This window comes from Rattus rattus, chromosome 5 (assembly GCF_011064425.1).
Source record: "Rattus rattus isolate New Zealand chromosome 5, Rrattus_CSIRO_v1, whole genome shotgun sequence".
Lineage (NCBI taxonomy): Eukaryota > Metazoa > Chordata > Mammalia > Rodentia > Muridae > Rattus > Rattus rattus.
The window spans coordinates 11,413,643-11,427,260 of record NC_046158.1 but is presented as its reverse complement, the minus strand read 5'-3'; the positions used below and the strand labels follow the sequence as shown (position 1 = coordinate 11,427,260).

The window sequence follows — 13,618 nt, the reverse complement described above, 5'->3', positions numbered from 1 at the left end:
CTCCTTGTTTGAGCAGGTGAAAGACTACAGACCGTTTTATGAGTCAATTCATCAATAACCAATTGTAATACATCTTCATTTACGTGAAGGACGTCATGATGAGTCTTAAGGGTTCCATAACCAACAAGATTCATGACTTAATTTAGGGGAAGTTTTGGCCAGAGACATTTTTATGTCTAAGCCAGTTTCTGGGCTGTTCCCAAGTAGAGAAATCAGCAAATCAATGTACCTGCCTTGTTTGATTTTTCTCTAATTTTTCGAGATCCTCAGATGGTCTTCCCCTGTCATATCTCATCCATATCACTCTGAAAAGACTTTCCTCCTCTCCTGTCAACACAAATACAGAGACTCTCCCCCAAAATAGCATGTGCTTGGTCCAGTAAATGGAAATCACTAAAGGTGTAGCTTGACCTCTCTCCCAGAGGAATTTTAATGCAAACTTGTTACCATATGCATTTTGATAATTCAAACAACTCAAAGCAATTAAGGCAGTCTAAACAAGTATTAGCTGTTGAGACAGTGCTTCTTCACCACCTCCTGATTTTCACCCTATAATTTAAGTTCAAGAGCCTTGATATTTTACACATTAATGTATACCTAAATGCCCCTGCTATGGAGATGAATAACTCTGTGGGTGCATATTGTAGTATGCCCCTTCCTTTTTATACACCTTGAATTAACATAAGTGTCCGTTATCTGTCTGAGGCAAGTTTTTTTCTACCTACCCCTGCTCTTTGTTCTATAATTTGAGATCAAAACCTCAGCTTATTTATTCAACTATGTATTTAATTTTAATTAAATTCCCTTCTACTTACTGTATAAGCCTATTTCTAGGCTCTACTTTTTGTCATCCCAGAAATCCAGTGTAGACAGCATTCAAAGATCCTGGGAATTTGCCCTGGTAAGACTTTTAAATATCTTTAAATTATTTGTTCATTCATTCTCCCTACCTTCTCCCTTCTGTGCAGCATAATGTCTGCTGTGCCTACAAAATGGCTGTCTGCCTCTCATTTTCTTCTTCAGAGCAGCCGGCCAGGCTCTTTGCACAGCAGGGGCTCCCAGCCTCTCAGCTTAGGCTCTTTGTATCAGTTCTGAACTGAGGAAAGAAATCCTCAAATAATTTGGGCAAAATCTGTGTATTCCTTTCTATCCTTAAAAACAATGAAATCACATTGTAAATCTCTATCCTTTATTTATCTGGTTGCTACAGGAAGGCAGCTCTTATTGTTTCTTTCTTGCTGTCTTCCTCCTAGCCGTGGGACCAGGATAAACACCTGCCACTGCCAGCGGCTGTGTTCCTTTGTTCTAGTTTCAATGTTTGTGCAGAAACCTTGTGACTCTAGATGCGGCTTTGCTGGCTGAGAAACCAAATCTCCTCTCCTCCTGGTGCATGTGCATTCTCTCTCTTATTTGGGAATATCTACATCATTTTAACAGTGTGCACTTGCCCACCACCTTGCACGCCATCTACAGTGGACGTTTTGAATACACCACTTTGTACTCATTGTAGATCACATGCACACACTCTCCCAGAAGCTATCTTTGCATCTATGAATGAAAGATACACACATTAGCTTATTTTTAAAATGCCTTGGCTACCACCAAGGCTGGGCAATCCTAAACCTTCCCCTGCTGCCCAGGGCCAATTGGGGAGTGGCCACTGGTTGGCTTTGTTTCCTGTTGCTCTTGTATCCCCTCAATCTCCTCCGAGTCATGGTGAGTCTCCCACTCCTCTCTGTGTCCCCACTGGCATAACCCTACGTGTCTCATCCTGTGTGCAGCCATTGGCCATTGGCATCTTCATTGATTGATCAAAAACCAGTTGGGGACTAGGACCTTTAGCATTTGGGCACACAGATTCCTGGTCGAATCAAAGCAGTAGAACCAGTCTCCAGCGGAGCTCTTACCCATGCTGGCGTGGGCTTGGTGATGCAGTTGCCTTTGAATCACTTCTGCTTCCATAAGTAACCCCTCACCCATCCTGTGTAAGTGATCCCAATACAACTCTGACTCATCAGGACGCCTGGTGGTGGCATCTGTGCTCTGGGCTGTCATGGAATCCCTAACTAGAGTGAGTTGCTTCTCTCCAGGAAAATATTTGTCACACAACATTATGTGACACCAGATTGCTGTGTACCTTCTCCTCCTCCTCCTCCTCCTCCTCCTCCTCCTCCTCCTCCTCCTCCTCCTCCTCCTCTTCTTCCTCCTCCTCCTTCTCCTCCTTCTCCTTTTTCTCCTCCTCCCATATCCTCTCTGACAGAACTGTTCACACAGCTTCCTGTCCCGGATCAGCAGTGAGTTAGATGTATGTGGTTAATCAGTAATCATATAAGTGATAAGCTATTTCTCCACAAGTGAAATGAGCCAATTCAAGCCAGATTCAAATATATATATATAAATGTGGGTTTATTGGGAAGATGCTCTCAGGCAGGCAAGTTAAATGGCTCCAAGGAAGGAGGCCAGGGATATCAACATGGGGAAGTACAGAGGGGAGGTGGAAGAGAAAGAGAAAGCACTCACATAAAGAGAGATGGGAGTCGTAAAAGAACAAGAGAAATCAAAATGTTTGGGTTATATAGGAAAGGGCCTTTGGGGGAAGGACAGCCCAGCTTCTGGGCTGGAAAGCTTAGAGTTGGAGACAGAGTAACTATGCCAAGGAGGAACTAAGGGATGCTGGGAGTGCAGGTCTGTTTTGGTAAGTAAAATACACACCTTGACCCCCTGTCCCAGGTTCTGAAACTCAGCATCCCAGCCTTTTGTTGATTAAAAAATGAAGAAGGGTGACATAATCTTATATGAAAAAGTCTTCCTCCTGTCATTTGGCTGTCATTATGGGGGAGGAAGGCTGGAAATATTGGCCAAGTCCAGGTAGAGCTGGTTGTTTCATTGCTGTCCAGGTTGTGGGACACTCTGGGTTAGGAGTGTATAGGCCCATCTGAAGCAGTCTGTGAGGCTGACCAGAGCTCTGTAGGTAACTACTTTGGAGCTGTCCTGGATGCAGGTTCTGAGGGAACTCCTAGACCTACAGGATGCTGGAACAGACATGTATGTTAATATATATATGTGTGTGTGTGTATATATATATATGTGTGTGTGTGTGTGTGTCTGTGTGTGTGTGTGTTTGTCTGTGTGTCTGTGTGTCGTCTGTGTGTCTCTGTGTGTGTATGTGTAATGTTCAGGAGTTTAGGAACAACTTTTTCTTGTGTATACATTGGAAACTTTTCGGCCCATATCCTTGGCAGGTTTGGGTGAGGTACCAGAACCAATTAAAGTGTAGTAGATTCCCACCCTTGGGGATAGGCAGTTGCAGAGGGAAATATGCTGTTGATTGACAGTACTTACTGTGGGAGGGGGATTCAAGAGGATTCCATGAAGCGTATAAGAATCATTTTAAGTTAACGAAAAAACTTGCATTTACCAACCTCAAATATCTTCCCCGTGAAGCACGTTCTTCATTCCTCCTAAATACCTTAAATCGCTTTCTGGTCACCACCAAGGGTTTTCCACACCCTCTAGCCTCCATAACTTGCTTGATCACCTTCTGTGACCCACAAACACCTCCCTAGACCCTCAAGCCATTTCTTAGAAGCTTGCTAATGCAAGACCCTCTGCAGACAAGACTGAGACAGAAGGATGCCGAAGTGCTTTATTAGGAGAAGCTGTGCTGGGGTGGGTGAAGTCAAGGTGGAAGGGAAGTCCATCCATGAAGGTGAGGAAAGTCGTCTGGGGTTCGGGAGCTCCCAGGATGTCTCAGAACTGAGTCAGCATTAGGGCAGGATCAGCAACTCTATCCCTGATGGGCAGCTGTGCTAAGGAGAACAGAGGGGAGTGGGAGACACTGGCCACTGTGCTTCTACCCTGAAGCCTTTGCAGTTATTGGCGGACAGTCACAGGCCTGAGAGAGACTCTGTTTCTTATACCCGTGACCTGTAAAGTGTGCATGTCCCTGAGTATGGGCGATTAGGGGATACAGCCACACGGAGAGCAGAGTTCAGGGATTGCATGAGGGGTCACTACTTGAGTAGACTATTCTGCACAAGGGGATGAGAGAGGATTGAAGCTCAGGGACCCTCCAACTACAGAACCAAGGAGTTAGGCTTTTCCCTGGTCCCCCCAGAGGGCCACTTACCCTAGTCACTGCCGGGCACACATTCATCTGTAGAAAGGAAGGACAGGGCAGGGGTGAGGAGGAGCTTTAGTACAGTGACCCATCACATCTGCAGCTCAGACCCTCCCAAAGCAGAGACTTGAAGCTGGGCTCTGATGCACTCATGATTGAAACAAAGTCAGACGAGGAACCCAGAGGCATACAGGGGCATGGAGAGAAGTGAAACAAACTAGGTTTGGGGATGACATTATCAAAGCTCACCCAACAGCTCAGGGACAGTAATGTTTTCTTCTCTGAATCCCTTGCTCTTTACAAATTTCTTGAATTCCTCCATGGCCTCTGGGTTGTTCTTAGAGTCTCCCCTGTGGGAGAGGGCCAGGTGAGCAGGGCAGCAGTAATGCAGTGCTCTGCAGGAACCAGGGACAGAGGCAAGAGCCCTGACCAGCACTGTGGCTGCCAACCTGGAGCACTGAGGACAGGACAGAAGAGGACCCTGCAGGGGACATGCTGCTCTGGGATGAGGCCCTCCAGACACTGTGTGACCCCATCAACCCTCTGTGAACCTTACAAAGCTTTTAGAGTATCTCCGGGATCCAGAGCTCAAAAGCATGGAGCTGTCCCCAGACTCTGGGGCAGGAGAGGGGTCCTACATATCCAACAAAGCGTCTGTCAGGTTATTCACCTTCTTATTGACTGGCACATGGCCGAGAGCCATAGAAATGTCATTTGCCAGCTCCAGAGGTGGAAACCCCTCCTGAGTGCTCAGACCTCCAAAGGTCACATAAGCTGGGTCCTCTCCCAGTTGGCCTACTTTTCACTTTGGGTAGTACATACTGTCTGGGCAACATGTTGAGTCTCCCCAGTCCCCAGTGCCCAACAAGGCTGCTGCTCCCTGATAGCTACTAGAAGCAGAGGCTGTGGACAGGACAGGGGGCCTCAGTGTTTCCTCACCCACGAGTTTCCCCTTCAGATATGATTTCCCATGGCGCTGGCCTTCAAAGTAGAAGATGTAGTGGTCCTTTACAGGAATCTCCTTAATATAGAAGGTCTTCTTGCCTTTGACTAAGGTGAACAGAGAAATAGATCTTATCATTTCATTTCTTGAAAAGCATTTGATGTATTTTCAAAGAAATATCCAGGAACACTTGTTGTGGTTGATGGCTTAGAAGACCCAGCCTGTCCAGCCCTAGTCTTTCTGGGTCGCCATAACTGGACAGAAGCCATCTTCCAGGACATTGCAGATTCTGTTGAGGATTCCAAGCAAGGTAAGGGCTAAGCTTGGTGCCAGGCCTGACCCTCCCTTCCCTGCTTTCCTGTTCTTAGCAATGCTAGGAGCTTAAGGGTCAAGAGCTATAGTGGAGAGCCTGAGGGATAAGTATGGGAGAGCAGTTAGTACCTGTTGCATCTAACCCATTACCTCTAATGTCTGGTACATGGAATATGAGTGGGTGGCCATACAAGGAGCTAAACAAGGCAGGCAGCCTCCATGGGAAACTCCCCCCTGGAGGAGACCCCGGGCTGCATGGTACTCACAGGTAGTGTACTTGCCAGGCTCATCAGTTTTGTGCATCGTAATTCGTCTCAAATGACAATGACCCTTCCCCCTGTAAAACAGGAGCCATGCTCAGCACACCCAGCACATCAGCCTGACCAGACAACTCTGAAGATTTATATCAAGATAATCCCAAAACTTAGAGTATGGCATGGCACCAAGCCCCGTCTAAGGAGGGACATTCAGTCACTTATACCAAAATAAAAATGGAAAAGACCAAAATGACACCTGCATAGGCTTGGTAGGGACACTCACCGGAATGTTATCCGGACCTCTAAGTCCCCTCCTTCCAGGGCTGTCACAGTCATAGGGAACACTTTCATGGGTCTCTTCCCATCTGTGTGGTTCCTGTCACAAACCGTGGCCTTTGTGTACCACTTCCCAGAGAACTGCAGAAGACAGCGCTCAGAATACACCTCGGACTGTTTCTTATTGTTCCCAGATTTTAGTGCCTGAGCCTGCAGCCAGGACAGTCCAGAGCCTCGGCTGCAGCTCTGATGAGAGCTGACCCCACACATCCCCACACATGCCCACTGGAGGGAGAGCCGAAGCTTGAGTGCTCTGCACAGTGAAGGCACAGGATCTGTGCTTTCTATGTCTCTGCTCTTGGAGGTCAGAAGTAAGCTCAGAAGAAGTCCTCTGTCCTAACAATCACATTCTATGAAAACTTCTGGTATCCCATGTCACATAAGCCACTCTCCTGTTCCGGGCCAGTGCTGTGGGAGAGTCACTGCTAGTAAAACAGTGGTGTCCCTGTTCTGACCATTGCCTGCTGGAGTGCAGGGTTAGACTTCAGTCTTCAAGGACACCACTTGAACTAGTGGACCAACTCCAAGCAGAGTTAGGCCATCTCCTATGCTACCCATTGCCCCTCCCTCCTCACATCCTCCTGGTCATCAGGTGGATCTTCTTGAGCCTTCAGGACAGCCATCAGCCCCAGCAGCAGGACTGTGAGTAGCCAGTTTTCATCTTCTGCCACTGGGCTCTCATGCAATGCAAATCCCAATGGAAGTGTGTGCTTTGGCCCCTCCCATGGTCCGCTTTATATGCCCCATGGACAGGGACGTCTGCCCACTTGGCAGTAACAATGTCCCTCTTGTCCCTCTCTCATGGCCAAACACACATCCATCATGGAGCTGAAGGTTGTTATTTTTGGGATCTGATGAATATCAAACCAGTGTCACCTACAGATGAAGAAAGACACACAACATGTCTTTCATGTGCCTCTCATGCGCTGTGCTCACAAAGGACACTGGCGAATGAGTGACTCAGGTGCAGAGAGGAAGGGAGGACCAGGCTGACCTTCACACCCCAACCCTGCACATGCCCATGGCTGCCCTGAGCTATGTTCCCTGAGACCTGGCTTCTGTCCTCCTGCCGCTGAGACCTAGCCTGAGGTTTACAACTAGAGAACACAGATGGCTTGGTTCCTGCCTTAGGACTCAAGGAAATGATTCAACATAAAGCAGACTTGACCTTCTGCTGCTGTCGCGCCCACCTCGGCCGGCAAGGAAGATGCAACACGTTGGATTCTTCTCAACAGCCTTTACTGCAGGACACCTTCTTTGTTGATACAGGGAGGCGGCGGCAGCCAGCCCTAAGTGTTACAGCTCCAAGTGTTACAGCTCCAAGTGTTACAGCTTTAAGTGTTACCGCACCGAGCGGCAAAGCCGCTCTCCTTATATACACTACAGCATGCTAATATCCTTTCAGGGATTGGTGGGGCACGAGTCACCCCACTGTCATCCCAGCTACTTGTCCTCCAGAGATTGGCGCGGCATGAACCTGCATGAACCTCCATTAACATAGTAACGCCCCAGCCAGACTGACGTCAGGTGCAAAACCCCACACATGCTCAGTACTGTTGTTAGGAGGGCACCAGATTCACCTCATTATCATACAGCTGCTGCGCCGCTCCCTACATGCTGCTCTCTCCTCTGAGATCTCTCTGAGCGATGTCTGCAGAACAATGGCTACCCTGATACAACTGAGTTCCATGTTTGTCACCATTTGGTTGGAGAACCAGGCTCCATCACACCCGTGCTCCTGTTGGACTTGATCTCTTTGGGGTTCTCGGCCTCCCAGCATCTCCTCATTAGCCTTGATCACACACTTGGTCTAAACATGATCAGATCTTATTCTTTTTGTTCAGATAACCACACAATGCATCAGATGTCTTCAGAGTTTACTATGGCTGTAGTCTTTCTCTATGTGTCTCAGCCCGGCTGTGTACTCAGCTGGACTTTGCTTTTTACTCCTAAGCCAGGCCCAGCCACCTTCCCTGAGACCCAGCTGAACTAGATCCTGGATACAAGTTTGGTCCCACAATAGCATCCTTGTGCCTCTCCAGCCCAAGATTAGGAAGAATCTATAACAATATTAATGAAGTCTCTATGCAGGGCATGGCTTGTTCCACCTCAGCCACGATCATGAACCAGTCCTTTCCCCAGCAAACGTGTCCTCCATCCCATGGAAGTTGCTGAGCAGGAAGCAGTGACCATAGGGTGGGACAGGAGGGCCAGAGCTCTCAGGAGCACAGCCAGGCTTTGCACATCCATGGAGCATCCTCTGTACTCCTAGCATGTTTTCCTCCGTGTGCATACATGAAGGAACTTAGCACGTAGGTACATATGTTCCCATCCTTGAGACAGGAGGTGAACCACACACCCATGCGTGGCCAAGCCTGAACTCCAGCAATGCTCTGTGTGCCAGTGAAGACTCTGGGTACCTGCCATTGTCCACCTCTCCTGGCTGTGGTCCAGTGTTGAATTCTTCCAGTTCTCACACCATTCGGAGGCAGCAGTCAAGGTACAGTGACAACAGACACTAATTGGAACAGGTAAATCGCAGGGATTTTTTCCTGTAAATACATGAGAAAATATCTCCCACGATCAAATGGGTATCAACCAAAAACCAAAGTATGACCCCACCAATTTCTACCTCAGGTATCCTATGAGTTTGCTGGGCTAATTTACAGAGTGTGGTGACCCCAAAGCAGAGAACTAGATAAAGGTCTCATCCAGCATAGAGGATGACGTCTTCACCCTTTCCTCAATGAAACCTTTTACAGTTTATACACTCCAATGTTTCCTGAGTCCAGGAGTCCACACAGATGCATCCGATCAGAACTCCTTATGGGGTTGGAAGGAGCAGGCGAAACTGAGTACAATCTCAGAGGCATAACTCTGCGATCTCCCAACACCTCCTGAGGCAGAGTGTCGACAGTCCACAGGAAGAGTCACTTGCAAGCACCACCCCTGGTGGACAGGATCTGGAAACTGAGTTAAAATCTACTGAGGATAGCTGGTCTCTGGGGATAGTAGTTCAATTACCAGGACCACCCTCAGGAGATGGTAAGGGAAGAGAGAAAAGCTTTCTGTTTCCAGTGCTGCTGTGTGGCCTGAAGTATTGCTCTGGAATATTCCATCACATTGTGGCGGCAGGTGCTGCCTTCTCCTGATCACCTCCCTCCCTCCCCTTGCCTCTGACTCTCAGTGAGGTCCCAGTTTCTCGTAGCTGTTCACTTGTAGGTGCTCACTGAGGGCCAGTGTCTGTGCTTTACATAGCATCTACACGCATGGAAACCTTGATGGCTCCTGCTGCAGCCCTGAGCTGGCCTGAGCTGAGACACACAGATGTCATGGGACCTCTGAGTGTTCATGAAGACGACAAACCACCTGAAAAGTGGGTTACAACTTGACTGTCAGGGCAAACATTTCACAGACTGAGTCTGCAACAGCCTGAAGCCCAGAGTCTGTTCTGATGTCGACTGTGGCTCAAAGAACTGAGGGTCAAACCTGTGAGGCCCCTGAGCTGTCCTGACACACTGACACCCAGTCAAGTGCCTGTGACTCCTTTTTCTTTTCCTCCAACACCTCATCTTGAAGAGCAGGAATGAAGTTATTGAACACAGTGTCATGTGTGGCTGTCAAGTGTGCCTCTGCTTTGGAGGCTCTGCAGAATGAGGCTGGGGCTGGTAGAAGTTAGTCACTGAGTGCCTCCTTCAACTTTACCTCATTATGGTCCCTCGCCCCTTCTCTCTGTTACCTTGACACCATAGATGGCTACCTCCTCCACTGAAGCTTCTCTGCCATGAGGCTCTGACTCACCACAGGCCCACAGCCATGAGACCAATCGGTCATGGGCAGAGCATCTGAAACCTGGAGCCAAAATAAATCCTCCTCCCTCACTTTGTTCTGTGGTGTTTAACCCAGTGATGGAAACTCTAACACAGCCTCAGTCTGCAGGATGGAAACTGAGAGGATAATGGGTCTGGGCTTCTGCTTCCCCCTTGAGATAACATACAATGCCCCACCCTGCTGCGCACAGAGGCTAAATCCCAGTTGCTCACAATGCTATCTGCTTCAATACAATACATTTATCAAATCCAATTTAGTTTCTGACATCATTACAAAAGCAAGTCTCCATCGTTCCTTCCCATGGCACTGGGTCAACGGCCAAGCACAGGCAGGTCAGCAAGCAGACCCTGAGTAGAGCTTGGGTGTTCCTTTCAAAGTGACAGGATTGCAGGCCTCACTTTCCTGTTGGTCTCACAGCAATGAGAGGAAAACACAGAAAGGATTGTCATGACCTGGGTGGCAATGCAGTTCTGACATCTGCCAGCAAGGAGGAGCCCTGTAAAGGGAAGTTAATGGGTTGGCGTCCTCATGGTTACTCACCTATGCACTGAATCAGCCATCTTATGGGTTAAATAGAGATGGTGTTAATCTCTCTGATGTCAGTCCTGAGGGTTTTCTGTGGAGCACATGACGTTTGCAGATATCAAAGCTGACCTGGATCCTTGTCACTGGGAAGACTGCAGCCGGAAAGAAGACAGACTGAAACCCACACTCTCAAGTTCCATGTCATGGTACCTAAAACATTGCGTGCTTGGTGTGAGAAGAAAACCAAGCAAATTTATTGCTGATTTTAAAAGAAGATTTGAATATTTACAGAATAGGACAATATTGACAACCTAGGCAAAGCAGGCCAAGGATAAGGAAGTAACAAATAGGAACATCCGTGACTAAAAATGAGGGCATCATCCTGCTTTTAGCATCGTATTCCTTGTTAACAGAATAACAGAATATTACCATCAACTACAATATTAAATTTACAATCTACATGAGATTCACAGCTTCTTTGGAAGAAGCAGAGTTGACACAGAGAAGTGAGCAATGTCTCAGTAGCTGTGCAGAGTCAGGCATCATGGCTCCTGCCTCTAAAGGCAGCACCTGGGAGGCTGAAGCAGGACTATCGTCATGAGTTCAAGGCCAGCCTGAACTCTGTAGTAAGGCCTTGTCTCCAGAAAACAAAACACTTACATTAAAAATCTTCCCACTAATTAGACAGAATGATCACAGGACACAAGCTCCAAGATCTCAAAGTCACCTGAGCAGTTGTGTGTAGAAGCCGTGAGATTCCGTAAGGTAGTGCTGGCCACTCCCTCACTGTAACAAGAGGATTTGATGGGGGCTTTCATATCCTCACAGCACATCCCCAGCACAGTGATGCCAGGATGTAGGATGACAGAGCAAGCTCCCACAGAGTGGCATGGAGTGGCCTATCCTACCTGACAGAGAACAGCCAGGAAGCCTCAGGGCAATCTCAGCAGCTCAGTGAAGTGGGATGAGGTCGCTATTGCTAGCAGGAATGTCAGACTTCTGGGATGGAGGGGCCCAGAGTACAGGATGTGGAAGCAAAGCCAGGCAGGTGTGGAACGCAGAGCCCCTCTCAGGGCTGGTGCTTCTTCCTCAGGACATTTTCCAGTTTCCCACCCAATGCCAGGTTTTTGCTGAGCAGTGACTTCAAACTTCTGGGTGCCCCCACTCTCCCTGTCCTCTGCATTCTCTTCCTGCTGCTTCTCTGTTCCTTGCAGTACGGAGCTGCTCAGGCAGTTTCCTGTAGTGTGTCTGTTTTGACATGGATGTGGTTGATGTCGATGGTGCAGGATGTCCAGTGATGATACCTTTTTGCTCTTCTGTTTGCACCACAGGGTTCCAGAGAAATAGAAGCTGTCTTCCACAGATGTTCTTGTAACATCATCTCACAGACAGAGGATATCTGAGCCCTGTGGAGAGGCGAAGCTCATTTTAAGATGCTCCAGCCCCTCAGACCCCTTGATATTAGCCTATTACCTCATCCAAAATCATTGCTGAGATGGGGTGTCCTCATTGAACCTCGTCTCATCATTCAGTCATGTCCACACCCAGCCAGTTCCTTAAGTGACGGGAATTTTCACAACTCCTTAGTCCCCAATAGGCTATGGGACTCCAGCTGTCTTTTATCCTTAGCCAGCTCCGTTAGGTTTGGGAGACTGTTATGATGCAACTGTCTGTTCCTCTCATCCCATCCTCATTCGTTTTTGAGAGCCTTTCTTAAGCAACGCGCACATTTGCTATCTCTGCCTGCCTTGTATGTCTGAGACCGGCTACAATCCCATTCATGAAAAAATTACCCAGAATGCAAAATGGCAGATTCGAAGCTGTCTCTGTGGAATGATGAGTGGTGGAAGTCTGGGTGACAAGGCTAGAGAAGGAAAGCCCCTGAGAGTGCAGGAGAGGGGACTGGCCCCATCCTCACGCTGAGGTATCCATCTAACTATGCATCCACTCATTTGTCTTTCCCTCCATTGCTCTTGTCACCCATTCATTTATTGCTGACTCATTCACTACCTACCATCCATGCACGGATTACTCTCTCAGCCATTCACCAATTCTACCCATCTGTGCCTACAAATTCACCCATCCCTGTATCCATTATTGATCAACACGAATAGAAATTACTAGGACTATGTGGCTATACCTCCATTTTTTCCTAATGACCTTGTGAGCATGATGTTTTACACATTACTCTCTATAGAGAAGCTTAAACAGGCAAAGGGGCTAAGAAATCTTGGGAAGTGAAGCCTCAAGGGAGAGGCTGATGGTAAAGAACAGAGCCATCTCCTCCAGAGTCCATTCAAGGATAAGGAAGTAACAAAGTAATTGAAAATGAAGGGATCATTCTAGTTCAGCATAATATTACACGCTAACAGAATAAGAGAGGATGAAGTATAAAATTAATTTGATAACTTATATAAGATTCACCGATTCTTTAGAAGAACCAGTGTTGACACAGGGCAATGATGAAATGCCCTGTAGAGTATAGCCAGGTATCATGGCTCCTGCCTTTAATGTTAGCACCTGGGAGACTGAGGCAGGACCATGCCCATGAGTTCGAGGCCAGCCTGAGCTACAGGGCAAGGCCCTGTCTCTACACAATAAAACATTAACTATTGGAAATCTTCATACTAATTCTCTGACCTGACAGATAACTACTTTACTTGTAAATTCAATTAAGGAAGCAATTTCAATAATCTTTGCATATTCCAAATGTAAGTTTATAAATTGCAAAGACTTGTTGAAGCTAGAACAATCTTAACACAAAGTCTGAGAAGAACTTCAGTGTTATTAAAATGCTGCAGGATCGTTCCCATTGTGAGTGTACACGCAAGATCTGAGCAAGTCAGTGTCACTAGCACCCATGTCTTGTGGCTTACAACTGCTTTTAACTACAACTTCAGGGGATCCAATGTCCTTTTCTAGACTTCGAGGTTACCCACATTCATATGCATATACCCAGACAAAATGAAGACATCAGACCCAAAAGGAATACTTGGTGGGATACAATTAAACTCAGAGCTGAAATCAATAAAACAGAAACAAAAGAAAATTTTAAAAAAAGAATGAATGAATGAAACAAAGAGTTGGTGCATTGAGAAAGTAAATATGATTGACAAACTCTTATCCAAATCAACTAAATGGCAGAGAAAAAAATGCAAGTTAACAAAATCGGAAACAAAAAGGGGCATTAACATCAGACACTGGAGTCCCAGAGAATCATCAGGACTTTAAAACCTGTGTTACACTCAATTGGACAATGTAAAAGCAATTGATAATGTTCTAGATACAGACTGC

The 13,618-nt window shown here is 47.1% G+C and overlaps 1 protein-coding gene across 1 annotated transcript; it reads right to left on the bottom strand.

The window, feature by feature from the left end:
- Nucleotides 1-4,130: 4,130 nt before the first annotated feature.
- On the bottom strand, nt 4,131-8,395 carry LOC116900021 (odorant-binding protein 2a-like). Its single transcript, XM_032901819.1, has 7 exons — nt 8,389-8,395; nt 6,544-6,638; nt 5,916-6,049; nt 5,642-5,712; nt 5,060-5,170; nt 4,370-4,465; nt 4,131-4,156 (listed from the first exon to the last, which is right to left on the bottom strand). Exons 1-7 carry the CDS (start codon nt 8,393-8,395, stop codon nt 4,131-4,133), a joined length of 540 nt encoding a protein of 179 aa, XP_032757710.1.
- Between the last annotated feature and the right edge of the window lie 5,223 nt (nt 8,396-13,618).

Excerpts from the sequence above, each read along its gene's own strand:
- LOC116900021 (XM_032901819.1), bottom strand. Across the intron at positions 6,050-6,543 it reads CACCTGATGACCAGGAGGAT|TTCTCTGGGAAGTGGTACAC; the intron begins GTGAGGAGGGAG and ends TGTCTTCTGCAG. Across the intron at positions 4,466-5,059 it reads TCTGAAGGGGAAACTCGTGG|ACTCTAAGAACAACCCAGAG; the intron begins GTGAGGAAACAC and ends CCCACAGGGGAG.